Source organism: Pseudophryne corroboree, chromosome 1 (genome assembly GCF_028390025.1).
Source record: "Pseudophryne corroboree isolate aPseCor3 chromosome 1, aPseCor3.hap2, whole genome shotgun sequence".
In the NCBI taxonomy this organism is placed as follows: Eukaryota; Metazoa; Chordata; class Amphibia; order Anura; family Myobatrachidae; genus Pseudophryne; species Pseudophryne corroboree.
This window is the reverse complement of record NC_086444.1, coordinates 700,930,019-700,949,359: the sequence shown is the minus strand read 5'-3', so window position 1 is coordinate 700,949,359 and position 19,341 is coordinate 700,930,019. Positions and strand designations below refer to the sequence as shown.

At 44.7% G+C, this 19,341-nt stretch overlaps 2 protein-coding genes across 10 annotated transcripts in view; one reads left to right on the top strand and one right to left on the bottom strand.

Moving 5' to 3' along the window:
- Positions 1–12,420, bottom strand: part of TJP3 (tight junction protein 3) — a 222,090-nt gene extending 209,670 nt beyond the window's left edge. Inside the window, exon 1 of one of the 4 annotated variants that reach the window (XM_063914834.1) lies at positions 12,254–12,420. Coding sequence is in view for 1 of the 4 variants with exons in the window: in XM_063914832.1 (XP_063770902.1) it covers positions 8,939–8,956 (18 nt within the window). In the remaining 3 variants the exon portion in view is untranslated. Of the gene's footprint in view, positions 1–8,938; positions 9,031–11,075; positions 11,097–11,877; positions 12,093–12,253 lie in introns of those variants that run through there. The other 3 variants (XM_063914833.1, XM_063914835.1, XM_063914832.1) reach the window with 3 other exon arrangements.
- A 63-nt stretch (positions 12,421–12,483) lies between these two features.
- Positions 12,484–19,341, top strand: part of PIP5K1C (phosphatidylinositol-4-phosphate 5-kinase type 1 gamma) — a 336,412-nt gene continuing 329,554 nt past the window's right edge. For 5 of the 6 annotated variants that reach the window (XM_063914840.1, XM_063914837.1, XM_063914838.1 and 2 more), the window contains exons 1-2: positions 12,484–12,648; positions 17,249–17,277. In XM_063914840.1, the coding sequence (XP_063770910.1) occupies positions 12,564–12,648; positions 17,249–17,277 (114 nt within the window). In that variant the 5' untranslated portion in view covers positions 12,484–12,563. Of the gene's footprint in view, positions 12,649–17,243; positions 17,278–19,341 lie in introns of those variants that run through there. The other variant, XM_063914841.1, reaches the window with a different exon arrangement.

The window sequence follows — 19,341 nt, the reverse complement described above, 5'->3', positions numbered from 1 at the left end:
GTGCTTCATGGTAATTTCCTGCTTGCGATCAGCAGGATCCTTGAGGGAAGCAGTATCCGGAGAAGGCAGTGCCACCTTCTTGGATAAGCGTGTCAGTGCCTTGTCTACTTTAGGCGAAGATTCCCATCGTATCCTATCCTTCTGTGGAAAAGGATACACCATAAGAATCCTTTTGGGAACATGTAGTCTCCTATCCGGAGACTCCCAAGCCTTTTCGCACAATTCGCTTAGCTCAAATGAGGACGGAAACGTGACCTCAGGCTTTTTTCCTTTATACATGTGAACCCTCGTGTCAGGGACAGGGGGGTTCCTCAGTGATATGCAAAACCTCTTTTATGGCAATAATCATGTATCGAATACCCTTTGCCACCTTGGGCTGTAATTTTGCATCCTCATAGTCGACACTAGAGTCAGTATCTGTGTCGGCATCTGTGTCAGCGACCTGGGATATGGGGCGCTTTTGAGACCCTGAAGGTCCTGGCGCCACAGGGACAGGCACGGTCTGGCTACCTGACTGATCCCTAGCTTCAGCCTTGTCTAACCTTTTATGCAGGAGATTCACATTTGCATTTAAGACATTCAGCATATCCACCCAGTCCGGTGTCGGCGTTGCCGATGGCGACCTGACATTCAAACACTCCCCCTCCACATTAAGCGAGCCTTCCTCGTCAAACATGTCGACACACACATACCGACACACTTCACACACACAGGGAAACTCTTTTCTGAAGACAGTATCCCCTTTAAGGCCCTTTGGAGAGACAGAGAGAGAGTATGCCAGCACACACCCCAGCGCAATGACCCTGGAGACCAACACAAAATGTTTTTCCCCCAGCAGCGCTGTATAATATCTTGTCCGCCAATTATGTGCCCCCCCCCCTCTCTTTTAAACACCCCTTCACCGTGTGCAAGCAGGGGAGCGTCCGGGGTGCTTTCTCTCAGCGTTCTGTGGAGAGAAAAATGGCGCTGGTGAGTGCTGAGGGAGAAGCCCCGCCCCCTCGGCGGCGGGCTTCTGTCCCGCTCAAAGTTATTGAAAAATGGCGGGGGCTCTTTTATATACATGTACAGTGCCCACCTGTACATGTATATTGTCTTTTGCCATAAGAGAGGTGTTATATTGCTGCCCAGGGCGCCCCCCCCCCCTGCGCCCGTACAGTGACCGGAGTATGTGAGGTGTATGGGAGCAATAACGCACAGCTGCACTGCTGTGCGTTACCTCAGTGAAGCTCTGAAGGCTTCTGCCGCCTGAGACGTCTTCTGACTTCGTTTCTTCTGGCTCTGTGAGGAGAACGGCGGCGCGGCTCTGGGGGTGGACGCCCAGTAAGAACCTGTGTTCACCACCTCTGGAGCTAATGGTGTCCAGTAGCCGAGGAAGCAGAGCCTATCATTTAAGAAGGTCTGCCCCTCTCTCCTCAGTCCCTCGATGCAGGGAGCCTGTTGCCAGCAGTGCTCCCTGTAAAAATGTAGAAAAAATCCAAACAAAAATGCTTTCTAGGCAGAGAACTCAGGGGAGCTCCCTGCAGTGCACCCATCTCGCTCTGGGCACAGTGTAAAACTGAGGTCTGGAGGAGGGGCATAGAGGGAGGAGCCAGTGCACATCCAGAATCCAAAGCTTTCTTAAAGTGCCCTATCTCCTGCGGAGGCCGTCTATTCCCCATGGTCCTTACGGAGTCCCCAGCATCCTCTAGGGCGTTAGAGAAAATAGGATTTTAATACCTACCGGTAAATCCTTTTCTCCTAATCCGTAGAGGATGCTGGGCGCCCATCCCAGTGCGGACTGTTCCTTGCAGTTAGGTTGATACTGGTTATTTTCGGTTACACATGCATTGTGTATCAGTTATGTTCAGCTTGTTGCTGTTCTTAGTTCATACTGTTATCTGGTTTCATGCTACTCCAGTTGTACGGTATGTTTGTGGTGTGGGCTGGTATGTTTCTTGCCCTTAGTTTAACAAAAATCCTTTCCTCGAAATGTCAGTCTCTCCTGGGCACAGTTCCTATAACTGAGGTCTGGGGGAGGGGCATAGAGGGAGGGGCCAGTTCACACCCAGTCAAAGTCTTTTTAGTGTGCCCAAGCTCCTGCGGATCCCGTCTATACCCCATGGTCCTTTTGGAGTCCCCAGCATCCTCTACGGACTAGGAGAAAAGGATTTACCGGTAGGTATTAAAAAAAAAAAAAATAATAATAATAATAATAATAATAAATATATATATATATATATATATATATATATATATATATATATATATATATCTCTCTAAATAATAAGAATTTACTTACCGATAATTCTATTTCTCATAGTCCATAGTGGATGCTGGGAACTCCGAAAGGACCATGGGGAATAGCGGCTCCGCAGGAGACTGGGCACAAAAGTAAAAGCTTTAGGACTAGCTGGTGTGCACTGGCTCCTCCCCCCATGACCCTCCTCCAAGCCTCAGTTAGGATACTGTGCCCGGACGAGCGTACATAATAAGGAAGGATTTTGAATCCCGGGTAAGACTCATACCAGCCACACCAATCACACCGTACAACCTGTGATCTGAACCCAGTTAACAGCATGATAACAGAGGAGCCTCTGAAAAGATGGCTCACAACAATAATAACCCGATTTTTGTAACTATGTACAAGTATTGCAGACAATCCGCACTTGGGATGGGCGCCCAGCATCCACTACGGACTATGAGAAATAGAATTATCGGTAAGTAAATTCTTATTTTCTCTGACGTCCTAGTGGATGCTGGGAACTCCGAAAGAACCATGGGGATTATACCAAAGCTCCCAAACGGGCGGGAGAGTGCGGATGACTCTGCAGCACCGAATGAGAGAACTCCAGGTCCTCCTCAGCCAGGGTATCAAATTTGTAGAATTTAGCAAACGTGTTTGCCCCTGACCAAGTAGCTGCTCGGCAAAGTTGTAAAGCCGAGACCCCTCGGGCAGCCACCCAAGATGAGCCCACTTTCCTTGTGGAATGGGCTTTTACAGATTTTGGCTGTGGCAGGCCTGCCACAGAATGTGCAAGCTGAATTGTACTACAAATCCAACGAGCAATAGTCTGCTTAGAAGCAGGAGCACCCAGCTTGTTGGGTGCATACAGGATAAACAGCGAGTCAGATTTTCTGAGTCAAGCCGTCCTGGAAACATATATTTTCAGGGCCCTGACTACGTCCAGCAACTTGGAATCCTCCAAGTCCCTAGTAGCCGCAGGTACCACAATAGGCTGGTTTAAGTGAAACGCTGAAACCACCTTAGGGAGAAATTGAGGACGAGTCCTCAATTCTGCCCTGTCCGTATGAAAAATTAGGTAAGGGCTTTTATAGGATAAAGCCGCCAATTCTGAGACACGCCTGGCTGAAGCCAGGGCTAACAGCATTACCACTTTCCATGTGAGATATTTCAAGTCCACAGTGGTGAGTGGTTCAAACCAATGTGATTTTAGGAACCCCAAAACTACATTGAGATCCCAAGGTGCCACTGGAGGCACAAAAGGAGGCTGTATATGCAGTACCCCCTTAACAAACGTCTGAACCTCAGGCAGTGAAGCCAGTTCTTTTTGAAAGAAAACTGATAGGGCCAAAATTTGAACCTTAATGGACCCTAATTTTAGGCCCATAGACAGTCCTGTTTGCAGGAAATGCAGGAAACGACCCAGTTGAAATTCCTCTGTAGGGGCCTTCCTGGCCTCACACCACGCAACATATTTACGCCAAATACGGTGATAATGTTGCACAGTTACATCCTTCCTGGCTTTGATCAGGGTAGGGATGACTTCATCCGGAATGCCTTTTTCCTTCAGGATCCGGCGTTCAACCGCCATGCCGTCAAACGCAGCCGCGGTAAGTCTTGGAACAGACAGGGTCCCTGCTGGAGCAGGTCCTTTCTTAGAGGTAGAGGCCACGGGTCCTCCGTGAGCATCTCTTGAAGTTCCGGGTACCAAGTACTTCTTGGCCAATCCGGAGCCACGAGTATAGATCTTACTCCTCTCCTTCTTATGATTCTCAGTACCTTGGGTATGAGAGGCAGAGGAGGGAACACATACACTGACTGGTACACCCACGGTGTTACCAGAGCGTCCACAGCTATTGCCTGAGGTTCCCTTGACCTGGCGCAATATCTGTCTAGTTTTTTGTCGAGGCGGGACGCCATCATGTCCACCTTTGGTTTTTCCCAACGGTTCACAATCATGTGGAAGACTTCTGGGTGAAGTCCCCACTCCTCCGGGTGGAGGTCGTGTCTGCTGAGGAAGTCTGCTTCCCAGTTGTCCACTCCCGGAATGAACACTGCTGACAGTGCTATCACATGATTTTCCGCCCAGCGAAGAATCCTTGCAACTTCCGTCATTGCCCTCCTGCTTCTTGTGCCGCCCTGTCTGTTTACGTGGGCGACTGCCGTGATGTTGTCCGACTGGATCAACACCGGCTGACCCTGAAGCAGAGGCCTTGCTTGACTTAGGGCATTGTAAATGGCCCTTAGTTCCAGGATATTTATGTGAAATGACGTTTCCATGCTTGACCACAAGCCCTGGAAATTTCTTCCCTGTGTGACTGCTCCCCAGCCTCTCAGGCTGGCATCCGTGGTCACCAGGACCCAGTCCTGAATGCCGAATCTGCGGCCCTCTAGAAGATGAGCACTCTGCAACCACCACAGGAGAGACACCCTTGTCCTTGAAGACAGGGTTATCCGCTGATGCATCTGAAGATGCGATCCGGACCATTTGTCCAGCAGATCCCACTGAAAAGTTCTTGCGTGGAATCTGCCGAATGGAATCGCTTCGTAAGAAGCCACCATTTTTCCCAGGACCCTTGTGCATTGATGCACTGACACTTGGCCTGGTTTTAGGAGGTTCCTGACTAGCTCGGATAACTCCCTGGCTTTCTCCTCCGGGAGAAACACCTTTTTCTGGACTGTGTCCAGAATCATCCCTAGGAACAGCAGACGTGTCGTCGGAATCAGCTGCGATTTTGGAATATTTAGAATCCACCCGTGCTGTCGTAGTACTACTTGAGATAGTGCTACTCCGACCTCTAACTGTTCCCTGGACCTTGCCCTTATCAGGAGATCGTCCAAGTAAGGGATAATTAAGACGCCTTTTCTTCGAAGAAGAATCATAATTTCGGCCATTACCTTGGTAAAGACCCGGGGTGCCGTGGACAATCCAAACGGCAGCGTCTGAAACTGATAATGACAGTTCTGTACCACGAACCTGAGGTACCCTTGGTGAGAAGGGCAAATTGGGACATGGAGGTAAGCATCCTTGATGTCCAGAGACACCATATAGTCCCCTTCTTCCAGGTTCGCTATCACTGCTCTGAGTGACTCCATCTTGAATTTGAACCTTTGTATGTAAGTGTTCAAGGATTTCAGATTTAAAATAGGTCTCACCGAGCCGTCCGGCTTCGGTACCACAAACAGCGTGGAATAATACCCCTTTCCCTGTTGTAGGAGGGGTACCTTGATTATCACCTGCTGGGAATACAGCTTGTGAATGGCTTCCAATACCGCCTCCCTGTCGGAGGGAGACGTTGGTAAAGCAGACTTCAGGAACCGGCGAGGGGGAGACGTCTCGAATTCCAATTTGTACCCCTGAGATACTACCTTACAGGTAATAACTGATTTGCCGGCTGTCTCATGTCGTCAACAGTCTTTTGTAAAGTGCTGACGCTATCACGTAATTCCTTCCATAAGACCATCCAGTCAGGTGTCGACTCCCTAGGGGGTGACATCACTATTACAGGCAATTGCTCCGCCTCCATACCATTTTCCTCCTCATACATGTCGACACAACGTACCGACACACAGCACACACACAGGGAATGCTCTGATAGAGGACAGGACCCCACTAGCCCTTTGGGGAGACAGAGGGAGAGTTTGCCAGCACACACCAGAGCGCTATATATATATATACAGGGATAACCTTATATAAGTGTTTTTCCCTTATATAGCTGCTGTATTGATTTATCTGCCAATTTAGTGCCCCCCCTCTCTTGTTTTACCCTGTTTCTGTAGTGCAGGACTGCAGGGGAGAGTCAGGGAGCTTCCCTCCAACGGAGCTGTGAGGGAAAATGGCGCCAGTGTGCTGAGGAGATAGGCTCCGCCCCCTTCTCGGCGGCCTTTCTCCCGCTTTTTTAAGGAAAAACTGGCAGGGGTTAAATGCATCCATATAGCCCAGGAGCTATATGTGATGTATTTTTTGCCATCTAAGGTTTTTTTATTGCGTCTCAGGGCGCCCCCCCCAGCGCCCTGCACCCTCAGTGACCGGAGTGTGAAGTGTGCTGAGAGCAATGGCGCACAGCTGCGGTGCTGTGCGCTACCTTATTGAAGACAGGACGTCTTCTGTCGCCGATTTTCCGGACCTCTTCTGCTCTTCTGGCTCTGTAAGGGGGACGGCGGCGCGGCTCTGGGACCCATCCATGGCTGGGCCTGTGATCGTCCCTCTGGAGCTAATGTCCAGTAGCCTAAGAAGCCCAATCCACTCTGCACGCAGTTGAGTTCGCTTCTTCTCCCCTTAGTCCCTCGATGCAGTGAGCCTGTTGCCAGCAGGACTCACTGAAAATAAAAAAACCTAATTTAAACTTTTACTCTAAGCAGCTCAGGAGAGCCACCTAGATTGCACCCTTCTCGCTCGGGCACAAAAATCTAACTGAGGCTTGGAGGAGGGTCATGGGCGGAGGAGCCAGTGCACACCAGCTAGTCCTAAAGCTTTTACTTTTGTGCCCAGTCTCCTGCGGAGCCGCTATTCCCCATGGTCCTTTCGGAGTTCCCAGCATCCACTAGGACGTCAGAGAAATATATATACACACACACTCAAACACCAAAATAATGACACTGGCCACCAAACGAGGGAAGAATAGGAGGAGTTGCAGTTGTATGCAGGAGCATATGTTGCTGCAGTTTTCATCAGAGAAAATTATTTTCTACAGATAACGCAGATTCAGATGGCATTAACCACTTAACTGGCTAATATTTTCCTCCAAAACTGCTTAGAATTTTTTTTTTTACTTTGATTGAATTAGGATAAGAACACTTTATTTAAAAATGTATCCAATATGATTTTATAAAAAATAAAAAATAAAAAGTTTTTTTTTTTTTTTTTTTAATGAAACAGCTGTACAAACATTGATGGCCTATATATTTAACCAACGCAACTCTATATTTTTCCCGGTGGCCACTCCTCTCTGCAGTTATTGTGTGGCCACATGGAAGGTGATGGGCTGCTTTTTTACATTTCCCCAGTAACTGCTAATGTCTGCACTTACTGTGTGAGGCTGCTGCCCAGAGGACCCCCTGTGAAAGGCAACTGCTGGAAGATTCTCTGGGCGCATCAGGTACAACCATGTCAGGGAAAGCCCAGCCTCATGTGGTTTGCATCTGATGTGACCATGCCAGGCAAGTGGTTATCCAAGGTAAGCATTCTTAGGGGCCCATTTATCAAAAAGTATTTGCGGCTATGTCCCCAAAAACACCCATTCTCGGGGGCTAATCACAAATGCTATGTATCCCCCAAATGTATGAAGGAGGGATCGCAGCAGATATCGGTGATACCTGCTGCGATCCCTCCATCTCCACCCACAGCCTGCCCTCCATTGCTGCCCGCAGCCTTCCCAATATTAACCCTCGCAGCTACCGCAATCTCCTTCTTGTGGTAGCCCATTGTAGCCTATGGGCTTCATATCGCAGGATGTAGTTCCGGCAGGGTTTCACAGGAATCCTCTGCCGGAAACGGTCCCTGTGCACGGCTGTCACTATGACTGTGCATGCACAGAGGCCCGGACACCCCGCTCGGCACATCGCATGGACAGGCTCCTTTCGGAGCCCTTGTCGCTGCATGTGCGGGGTGATGTGGGGTGATACATGCTGCCGATAGGATCGTATATTGCAATGCGATCCTGCGTTGTAAGATGCTGCCCAGATCGCATGTAATATGTGATTCTTCATAAATGGTCCCCTTAATGTTTTTCTGCTTGCTGCATAGCAATAGCTTGCTCTTTACAATGCGAGGAGTCAGGGATGATGGAATACGGTCATTAGGTCGACCACTATTGGTTAACATGCATTAGATCGACATGGAAAAAGGTGGACATGCATTTTTGAAAAATGTTTCATACTTCACGATCCACGTGGACTACGATCGGGAATAGTAACCTGTGCCGAGCATAGTGAGGCACCTTACATGAAGCATGGCAAGCAAAGAGCCATGTGAGGGGACACGGTGCACTAATTGGGGTTCCCCGTCACTTCACTAAGAAAACAACACCAAAAAACTAACAAAAAACAAACCATGTCTACCTTTTTCCATGTCGCCCTAATGACCATGTCGACATAGTGACCATGTCGACCAATAGTGGTCGACCTAACGACCCATACTCGGCATAACTGTATTATCTTCTCTGTTAAACTTTTCCTAAATGAACAAAAATTGACATTCAGATAAATTTTCTAAAGCAAACTGATTTTACCAATTTGTCTGACAGACTGTTTTTTGGGCCTGTACTAAAAAAATAAATTAAAAAAAGGAATGCCTGTTCTTTCACCTTTTTAATCAGTCCTATCTTAGCTACAGGGGATATAAAGTTAAGGTGAAACAAGCGAGTATGATTATTATCCATGTTCCACATAAAGTCATTCAGACAAATATAGCTAGTATAATATATATTATAAAAATAATAATTTCAGAACAATTATTGTTTTACAACTATTAAGATTGCTATTGTAAAACGACAGAGCAATAGAATGACACTGAAGACTTGCACAACCTTAGTCAAGTGATGCCATTATAAAGTACCACAATGTAACCTTTATTGTTGAACAATCTACAGAGATTATGGTGCTGAATATCATTTCTGTAGACAAAACACTGTTGATTCTACATGAAGTCCTAATCTTGCATTACTTCCCTGACTTTGTATATCACGTCTGGGAGGCAAGCAATTACATAAAACTTACCTGAAACCTCACAGCCATGCCTGGAAACACAACACAGTAATGACCAGATTTATATTATACCTCGGGCAAAGTGAGGTCAAATAAATGATGCAGAATATTGGGGAATCGTCTTTGTGCTTACTGGCTTAGGAAAACCTGTACACCTGTTCCTTCCTGCAGAAGGTCCCACCCACGGTGACACAGGAAGGTGCACTACTAGGAAGGCGGAGAGTCAGGCAGCTACACACATGGGAGTTCTTAGGAGTGTAGGGACATGTTCGTGCGGTTAGCCTGTGATAAATACAAGCTCAGAGAAAGGCATGCCTGTGGTTGAAGTTGTATATTGCTAAGCATACATTTCAGTGCTGTTTATTTCAATGTATATACTTTGTGGCCGATGCTGTACCTAAAATCAAGACTTTACCGGCTGCCTTTTACCTTTTATTATAGGATCTGTACTGTATGTTGGTTAAGTGCAGATGTTACGTATGGAATCACCACTACACAGTTGCGTTCAAGTTGTATTTTAAACTAAAACATCGCAAACTGGAAATGTCAGCTAGAGCTCATCAGTGAAATCCTGAAGAGAAGTCATATCCTCCCAGAGGTATATCCCTTCTCTAATAAAGCTTCAGGACCTGGCAGACAGGGAACACCAACCACTCTTTCCTCGTTGTTTTTTTTCACATTGTTGCAACAGTGTGTCAGATCTCCTCTATGTAAGGTCACATATGTGTCAGATCCCCAGATACCTTATGTGCTGCAGTAAATTACTTTTTGTCACATTATTTAGGAGGCACGTATTAGCAATAGCCACATGGTTATCAAGAACCTTAAGGGTAATAATGATCACTAATTGTCTAGTTAGCGGTTGATAAGAAACAAAAATATTGTCGGTCCATAGAATGTACCATACACGAACTGTATAGCAGTCAAACAGCATTCAAAGCATGCCCAATATAGTGCCTGTGTGTACATACTTATGGTTTCTCTCAGGTGCTCCCTTGCTACAAGCTAAACAGCATCGAAAAGGTCAAATAAACTTCCAGGTCATCAATCAATCAATCAATCAAAGGAGCTCTGCACACACTCTATTAACTAACAATAATAAACAGTGGAGTTTTAGTTTGCGTATTAATAAATACATTTAAGCTTGCAGTTTAACACTAATGTGGTAGTTATTATTTATGATAACTACTTTGAGCAATAGAGTAGGACCTACAGTATAGTGGGGTCCCTTGCCGGGGGCTGCAGGCTTAAATGCATTGATCAATACATGAACTAAAACTCCACTGTTTATTATTGCTAGTTAATGTAGTGAGCGCATAGCTCCTGTCATTTATCTGTTTCTATCTAAACAATGTGGCCCACATACTGTGTTGCACCCCAAATCTAGGAATAGGCGAGTGCTATAATATATCATTTTCTAACAGTCTAATACAATTCTCATAATCCAGTTACATCTAACCTACAGGTCAGAGATTTCTCAAATGCAATTTACTGCAGATTACAAGTATGAAAACAAAGTATAACATATGGTTCAAACTTTCATGACCAGAAGGGAAGGTAAACAGAAGGAAACATCCTCCCCAGCTGGTTTGACGGGTTCCGATTCGTCCTGACACACCGAAACTCACCCTACAGGGACAGATAGGCCCAGCCCCTGATTGCACAAGGAACTTGTAATATGGGTAAAAGGGAATAGTGAATACTGAATGCACACATACAACTACCCTATGTAAATTGCACGTATTCTACAGTTATTAAGACACTACTAGAAAGAGGAGGACATGGACTTATTTATATATGTAAACGTTACATATTGTAACAAAATTAATATGGTCTTCTTACTGGTGTGAGCAGTAGAATACCAGCCCTGAGTGCAGTACACCTCATGGAGTACAATGACACCCGGATGGAAGCCTGTGTGTGGCAATGCTTCTAATACTAGGTACATGTGAGGATCTTGTGTTTAATATTTGCTTGAGCAGCTAGAGCTGATGGAAGCCCACATGACATATATATATATATATATATATATATATATATATATATATATATATATAGTATCAGTCTGACAATAGTTATTTTCCAAAGCTACCTTTCGGGTGACAAGGGCAGTGCTATGATATACAGTAATTGTCAAGTTCCCATTGACCTGTTGTCGGGAGTTATCTATTCTTCAGTTAAGATTTTCCCAGCCCTTGTTAGAGCAAGGCAAACAGGATCCGCCTTCACTGTGTGTGCAAACGGGGAGTGAGTCAGGGGCTTCCCATACAATGCAGGGAGTGTGAGTGACCACTCGGCGCTGCTGCCATCAGGTTAAACGACACCTTCATATACATTTACACATGTACAGTATTTTCTGTGAGTGAAGGCATTCAATGGAGGGGCACAGGGGACCAGGCCAGAGAAGGACATAACACAGCTACAGGTTTAGAAGATAGATACTGGTGATAAAGGATGGTCTAGAACAGCGCTTCTTAAATCCATTCCCCGGGACACACGTTCTCCAGGTCACAAATGCACGGGTGCAATAATCCACTCGTGGATCTCTTAAACCGTCTCAGTCAGTAATAGTTACACCTGTGCACCAGCAAGGAGACCAGGAGAACACGCACAGTTCGGGGCTGGGTTTGAGAAGCGCTACTCTAGAAGCCAAACTACAGCGAACACTGCTCAGAACCCTAATGAAAGCAATCCATAGCGAGCAGGACCCTCAGGATACAGTGTGCAGGGGCCAGCAGGTGTCAATGTAGGGAGAGGAGCAGGACGCTGGCAGGAACCAGCAACAAAGCTAAAAGGAGGCAGCGCTACAATACAGTGAATAGGACTACCTTGAAAAAAGTGATTAATCTTATTAAAACAAAAAGCAAAGTGCGTGCCAGGTGGTGGGGGTGGCGGCTGTGGCCACAGGTAGTGGGGACAGGGCGGCGGCACATTGGGAGGGGTCTCGGTACCTGGTTGGGGGGCCGGCAGCAACAGCAGCAGGTGCACACACCGCACAGGTCTCTTCTCCAGCCTCACTCACTGCATTTCCTGCTGCTGCCGATCAAAGCCGTGTAACCCTGTCGTATCCACGGAGGACGCGCACACCCGCGCTTAACCCTCTCGCCGCCGGCATCCAGTAGCAGCGCAGGTACACACCTGTCACCTTACTGGCTGCTGGAGGGGGCAAGGGAGACAAATGAATGAAACTAAAGGAATTTCGTTCATATCATCACACGGCGCTGGCGGAGATGTGGAATATTTGCCGGAGTAATATGACACACGCTTTTGAATAGTTGCACTCTCGTCCGGCATAGTGAAAGCCTAAGGAACACTATTGAGACCTACCTAAGTACCGGGAAACCTCGGGAATAATACCACCGGAGGTATCATACATACACGAGACGTGCGCATGCATCAATTGTGGCACGTGTTATTATTCCAAGTATTACCATACAGGTACATAGCACAAGCCAAAGTATGCTAGTAGAACGGACTTTCTTTGCCCTTAGTAGCTATGGCCGCCAGGGCCTCGCGAGCCGCGCCTTATGAGGAGCACGCTCACACAATGACTAGCTACGCAAATCTGCGCATGACGTAATGACGTAAGAGGGCAAATCGTCTGGTGAAGCTGTCAAACAACGGCATATAGAGGGGAATGGAGGAGCCCGAGGAGGAGGAGGGGTGCCGGGGGAGTCCGGAGATGGGCACCGAAGAGGACCCCGGCGAGGAGCAGGGCGAAGGTGAGTACGAGCTTAGCGGTAGGGGCAGAGAGTAGCCGTCACTTGATGGAGAGCGCGGGTGCCTCAGGTGTACATGATATACCCGAGATGGGGGAAGACATGCCAGGGCACGAGTAACCTAACCCGGGTGCAACCAGCAGGCCGATGCGGAGGACAGGAGCATCCCAGCGGTGCCGGGGAGACCCTCTCATAGTGCCGGCTGCTTATAACGTTTCCCAGAGTCTGATATCTCTGTAGCCCAGTCCTGGCCTGCCGTCCCCAATTTCATGGCGAGTGAGAGGTGGGAACCTCTGTGTATTTGTATATGTCATGCAGCGTAATAAACTCTTACTGTAGAACAGGAAATGTCATATGTGAGACCCCGCCTGGAAGAAATGTCATGTTCATGTTGTGATGCTAACATGTTTGTATATTGATCCCTGTGTGACAATGCATTACGTGCCTTAGTCTATGTTATTTGTTACTCACTGGTAGAAAACAGGATATTTTTTAGGTCCTTACAACAAGGCATCTCTGATTGTAAAAAGGGGAATGCAGAAGCATCAGTTTTCCAATCAGTAGCATGACATAGCCCGAACAATATGTAAATCCTTAATGCAAATGAATGAGATGAAAGTGCTATCACATATGCAGAGGGAAAATGTATACAGACGCACAATAAAATATGGTTTAATGTGTTTTGCATGTGATTTTTCCCAATGTACTGTAATCTGTCTATTGTACTGCGATGTGACTTTCTTTTTTAGCGTGCTTAACTTTATTAGAAATTTGTTGTGCATTGTATAGTTTATAATGCAGTGCTGGGAATTCCATCACTGATTCTTATTTATCTCGTGACTATTAACTATAAAAGCAGATGGCATCGAGCAATCTATAGATCAGACTCGTCTGCTATAAAACAAACAAACAAACAAACAAACTGTGAATTACTTATAAAAAATCACTTGCATGAGGAATAAAGAGGGGGGCAAAGGAGACTGCTATGAGGGTCACTTGTTGCCTGTTTGAGAGGTAGATGCAGTGTTGATGTTGGAGTGATTTTGCCCACTGCGCATGCATTACATTGATCAGCGACGCTGGATGCTGTAAGGCTCTATTTGCAAAGTGAGTGACCATATGGGGGAGGTGAGACTACAAAAATGCAGTCTTTTTACCACTATCCTAGTGAGCCACTGCAAATTCATTGGTGTCTGGCTCTATCATCTTAGTTAATATGAACCTTCTGCTAAAACATAGGGTTGCTTAGAAGTTTGGTGGTGCAATCAATGTTCCCGATGTTGCGTCATGTAAGCGGCGAATCTGTACGCAAGACAGCAGCCGAGTCATTAGCATATTTTCACAAGTCTGATGCATCTGAAATTACAGTTGTAATGCAACCGCATGCACCTCCTGAATCAAGCCCATAATCTGTTCTTTCCAAATGGAAATAACATAAAATAAAGATGGTGACTGAACAGTCATGGCGTTTGTAACAGTCAATGTGAGAGTGTGAAAATTCTTGTAGCAAGGAATTGCTTAAATGACATGTGTTGTAGCTTTGAACAAAAGTTGGTTTTGCTGATGTATCTTGTGTGTTTTTGTGCTGCATAGGCTATGGAGCTGGCGTACGTAAGGGCTGATGATGCCGAGACATTCGACTTGGTTGCATCTCCTTTTGTGGCTGAAGAGACATAACTGATAATGGAGTGTTTAAATGGAGGCTTTGTTCAGAGAGGGCGTGCCAATGGAATTGTGGGCTATTTAGAATTTGGCATAATTATGACTGTTTGCTTCAAGTACAGTACTGCTGGTAGTGTAGACTGATAATTATGACTGCTATGAAACAAAGCATGTGGTTGGGGGCAATCTGGCAGCAGCTCTGCATAGTAACAGATATATGCATTTCGTGGGAGACGTGTTTCGGGCACATATTGCGCCACTAAAGCTGCTCCTGCGGATCTAGGCAAAGCAATAATGCTGAGGTCTATTAACATCTTAGTCGCCAGAGTTGGGGAGAGAACGCTCCCCACTGGCGATCTCTGCAAGTCCTGTGGTACATCAGTCTCCTCAGGTAATCCTGCCAATATGTGAAAGAATTTCATCATAAGAGTGAGTTTATTGTTTTTAGGAAGAGCTGCCAGAAAACAGTCACCATATGCAGAAATCTTGTAGAAGAGGGATTTTCTATGTGGCAGATGTATAATTCTTAAAAATATATTACAGCAAGTGTCATTGCGCTGGATCTAACACATTTGACACTTATTTACTGATACATCTCCCCCTTAGTTCTGTGTATGCAATGAAGAAGAAATGACATCTTTCAAGTCTGCCTCTCCTCTATAGTGAGCATGTAATCATACACCATAGTGGCTTGATTGGTAGCAAGGAGTAAACATAAGTTTTTGGTGACCAGGCACTACCATGTATAGTAAGTGACATGTGAATTTAAGTACTACATTCCAAGTTTTAATACACATTTCAAAGAAGCAGAATAGGTTTGAGTAAATAGAAGTAGAAAGGCATAACTACTATTTGAAGTAATAATAATAATAATAATAATTTTATTTATATAGCGCTCTTTCTCCAACAGGACTCAAGGCGCTTTACAGACATCAAAAACAATGCACATGATACAGAGGATTTGAGTAATACAACAATAGACAAGCAACACAGACATAAAGAAAAACCTTAAGCCCACAGAAAGCATAACGCAGGATTGGTGCAGGCATTTTGGGTAATAAGTTCCAAGGGTTGTGTATTCCACCCTCATAGGTACCAAGTGCAGCAGCCATCTTGGGCGCTAAGCGTAGGATTACCCAGGGTGGAATAGTCTACCCCTAGAAGAGATGACACAAAATGGGGGTGATTTCAGAGTCCTACAGTTTAGAGTAAGGTTCCAACAAAACCACAAGGTCCATGTATTTTTCATCCCATCCACAAGTGTACCATATGGGGCAGCCATGTTGGGCGCACTTTGAAGGTTACACTGTGGGAGGTGAGCCATACAAGGGCCAAGTTCATATATGGGAAAACTGATGCTTATGTAGTAGTATGATGATGTACCCTGCATGTAGGGCACAATGGAAAGGTGTGCAATCAGTGGAGGTAAACATTACAGGAAAAACACATGGTGGGTTGGAAGCGAGCAATGGAGAGAAGAAAAAAAAAAGAAGTAGAATTAATCTCTGCTTAAAACACTGCCCTTTTTAGTTTATTTATTTATTTTTTGTATGGTGTTTCATACACACTATAATGTGAAAGTGGCCGAACACCCAATTATTGGCAAATTGATACAATTATTGTATAGTGTGTACATGGCTTTAGAGTCCACTATAAAGTTGTTCACATATTGTAAAAAATAAAGTGGCAGATGTATTAACCTGTAGAAGGCATAAGGAAGTGATAAACCAGTGATAAATGCAAGGTGATAAACATACCAGCCAATCAGCTCCCATATGTAAATTAACAGTTAGGAGCTGATTGGCTGGTGCATTATCACCTTGCACGTAACACTGCTTTATCACTGGTTTATCACTTCCTTATGCCTTCTACAGGTTAATACATCTACCCCATATTCAGATAAACCAAGTTATACAAGAAGTCAAACTTAAAATTCCACATAAATTGCAGTTGCTGTAATTGCATTGCTGTGTGCTATTTTTTGTCACAGGGGGGCAGATGTATTAACCTGGGGAAGGCATAAGGAAGTGATAAACCAGTGATATGTGCAAAGTGATAAAGGCACCAGCCAATCAGATCCTAAGTGTTAATTTACATTGGCTGGTGCCTTTATCACCTTGCATATATCCACTGGTTTATCACTTCCTTATGCCTTCTCCAGGTTAATACATCTGCCCCAATGCATGTTAGAATTTTTTAACATGACTGGGTATAATTTCATATTTTCTGTGTAGTTACTTTTTATTTGTGGTGTTCACTAATGGCTGTATATAGTGCCAGTATCCTCATTTTTGCAATTAAAGGTTTTTACTTTGTAAAAGAGGTAAACACTTGGGAGATCATATGGATTGTATACAGCGATGTCATCAGACGATTAATCTCTTGTGCTCACTCCTTCCTGACACTAAATCCGCACACTGCCACCCCCAACTTCCCTCCTAAATCCGTTCTCTTCTAATCCCTCCTCATCTGCTGTCTTCTGATTATGGGCAAGAGACAATAAACTTGTCATTTTCAGAGGAGAATTTAAGTGTTTTTCTGAATAAAAGTAGGTTTATTTTCATAGTGTATTTTTTTTTCCTCTATACAGAATGCTTCAATTTATTTATTGTTTAACTGATTTGAGTGTGTATATACACTTGTTGTATAGAACACTGTGACCTAGATATTTGTGGGAGGGAAACATAGCACAATTTACTCTTTTGTAGTAATGTCACTCCTATAGTCAATACAGGTATACTTTTGTACAAATGAATAAAAATCACATTGAGTCAGACAAAGCTTGACTTGTTGTAGTAAGCATTTCTTTTTGGCAGTTGTTCACCCCCCCTTTTTTTTTTTTTTTTGTACTTTTATTTTCATGTTCCTTAATTCTGAGGCTTTGCTGTTGTTCTTGTGCAGTATTTAAATATCTTTTTTTTGCATTTTTTCTCCTCCTCAGATGTAATGGGAAAGAAAGCCGCTTCTGAGGTGAGCGCTCTACTGTGTTTTGAATAAAGCAGTCTGTATTGTAATGTGTGATGCTTTAAAGTGGAGCTAAACCAGAATTTCTAAATGCATTGTTTGTGCTAACAATCAAAACTAATGGGCTCCACTTGTACCAAATGTTAAGGCTGTTCCATTGAGATTTTTTTTTTAAATGTTTTAAGAATATATGCTGTGAGTTCACTGATAAGCATGCAAATTTTTAACCAATGAAAGTCCAAATGTAATCTGACAGGAAAAGTAGTTTCATGCACCTTTCAATATTAAGTAAAAATGTCAGTTTGTCCAAGTATTTAAAAAAAAAAAAAAAAAAAAAAAAAAATAATAATGTAAAAAATGCATACACACCTATTACAAAACCATTCAAGAAAAGTTTTTCATGCAAGATCCGCTGCAGTAAACTTATGGAGGCACACATGGAACAGGTATTAAAATAAGTAAATAAAATAAGTAAATAAACACCTAGAATTAGAATATACCCCATTTGCTTTATTTAAGTATTCCAGAAACACCAGTTTCGAATATACAGTACTATCTTTATGCTGCTCTAATGTTGACAGATCAGTGTTCTTCCAGGCACACACATCTGCATTCTCACTAAAGGAGGGTACACACGGAGAGATCCGTGCTTAAAATCTAAGCAATCTTGCTAGATTGCTTAGAATTTAAGCACGGATCTGCCAGGTGTATGCCCTCCAGCGATAGCGATGCGCGGTCCCGCGCATCGCTATCGCCGGTGCTAGATTGAGCTGCATGCAGGCTCAATCTAGCGGGTCGCTCACTTCACCATTGTGTGAAGTGAGCGGCCCCCCGTCGGCTTTCCCCCTCGCTCAGCACATCGCGCTGTGCTGAGCGGGTTTGAGAGATGTGTGCTGAGCGGTCTGTGTTAAGATCGCTCAGCACACATCTATCCCGTGAGTACCCCCCTTAAGAGACTTTGTTGATTAATTTGATATGTAACACCTGTATATCTGTGTGCGACTGAAGAGGGGTACACACGGAGAGATCTGTGCTTAACTTCCCCGTGTGTAGGGTGCCTGTGACAGCGATGTGTGGCCCCGCGCGTCGCTATCGAAAGCTCTAGATTTGGCATGCATGCCAGATCTAGTGAGATCGCTCATTTCACCGCTGGGTTCCCCACTGGGTGAAATGAGCGCCCCCCCCCCCTCGCTCAGCACACATTGCGCTGAGTGGGGGTAGAGATGTGTGCCTAAAGGTCTGTGCTAGATCGCTCAGTACACATCTCCCATGTGTGTATGAGGCTTGAGTCTCTATATCTGCATATGAACTGCTATGACGCAGCAGCTGTGGTTTTTTTTTTTTTTCCATATAAAGTTCTATTGTGCTTTATGTACAGACTCTGTCGCAAACGGATATACACGTGTCTCATATCAACACATCTGTAAGGGTACATATGTACGGATGTGTCCTCATACGCCATGCAGCACGACATGCCTGGCGTGAGTGAGCTGTCCGGTCCAGTGCATTTTTGCTAGCATCAGGGGTGTTTTTGATGCTGCAAATGTGCCTTTGAAGCAAGTAAAGTCTGCAATTGCTGCATTAACTTTTTAGTACTCCTCCTATTTGGTTCTGAAAAAGTCAGTAAGCGACTTCAACTTCACTTTATAGAAAAACAATAAAATATTTTTAATGGATTGCATTGGATTACCCTTTTATAATGTAAACTTTACATTTTTGCGAGGAGGCTGGACACTAGGCAAATAAACCTGTCTTGTTTTTTCCTATTTCTTTTCCCTGAAGGCTGTACCCTCCGACATGAGTGGCTTTTCACTTTTTATTTTAACCATTGTTTTATCCTATTAAGTAATACTAAAACATGCTTTGTGTTTAGAAGTTCAGTGTAAAATAATTTGTTACTGTAGCCTTATTCTAATGTCTTATTAGGCCAATGTTTGAGTCTTCCTATAAATGGCTGTACCAGTATATCTGGGACTCTCATAACGTGGGGTGCAAAATAAATATGCTTTCTCCGGCAGGGTCCACAGGATAACAATGGGATGTGATGAAGCGACAGCGGATTTGCACCAA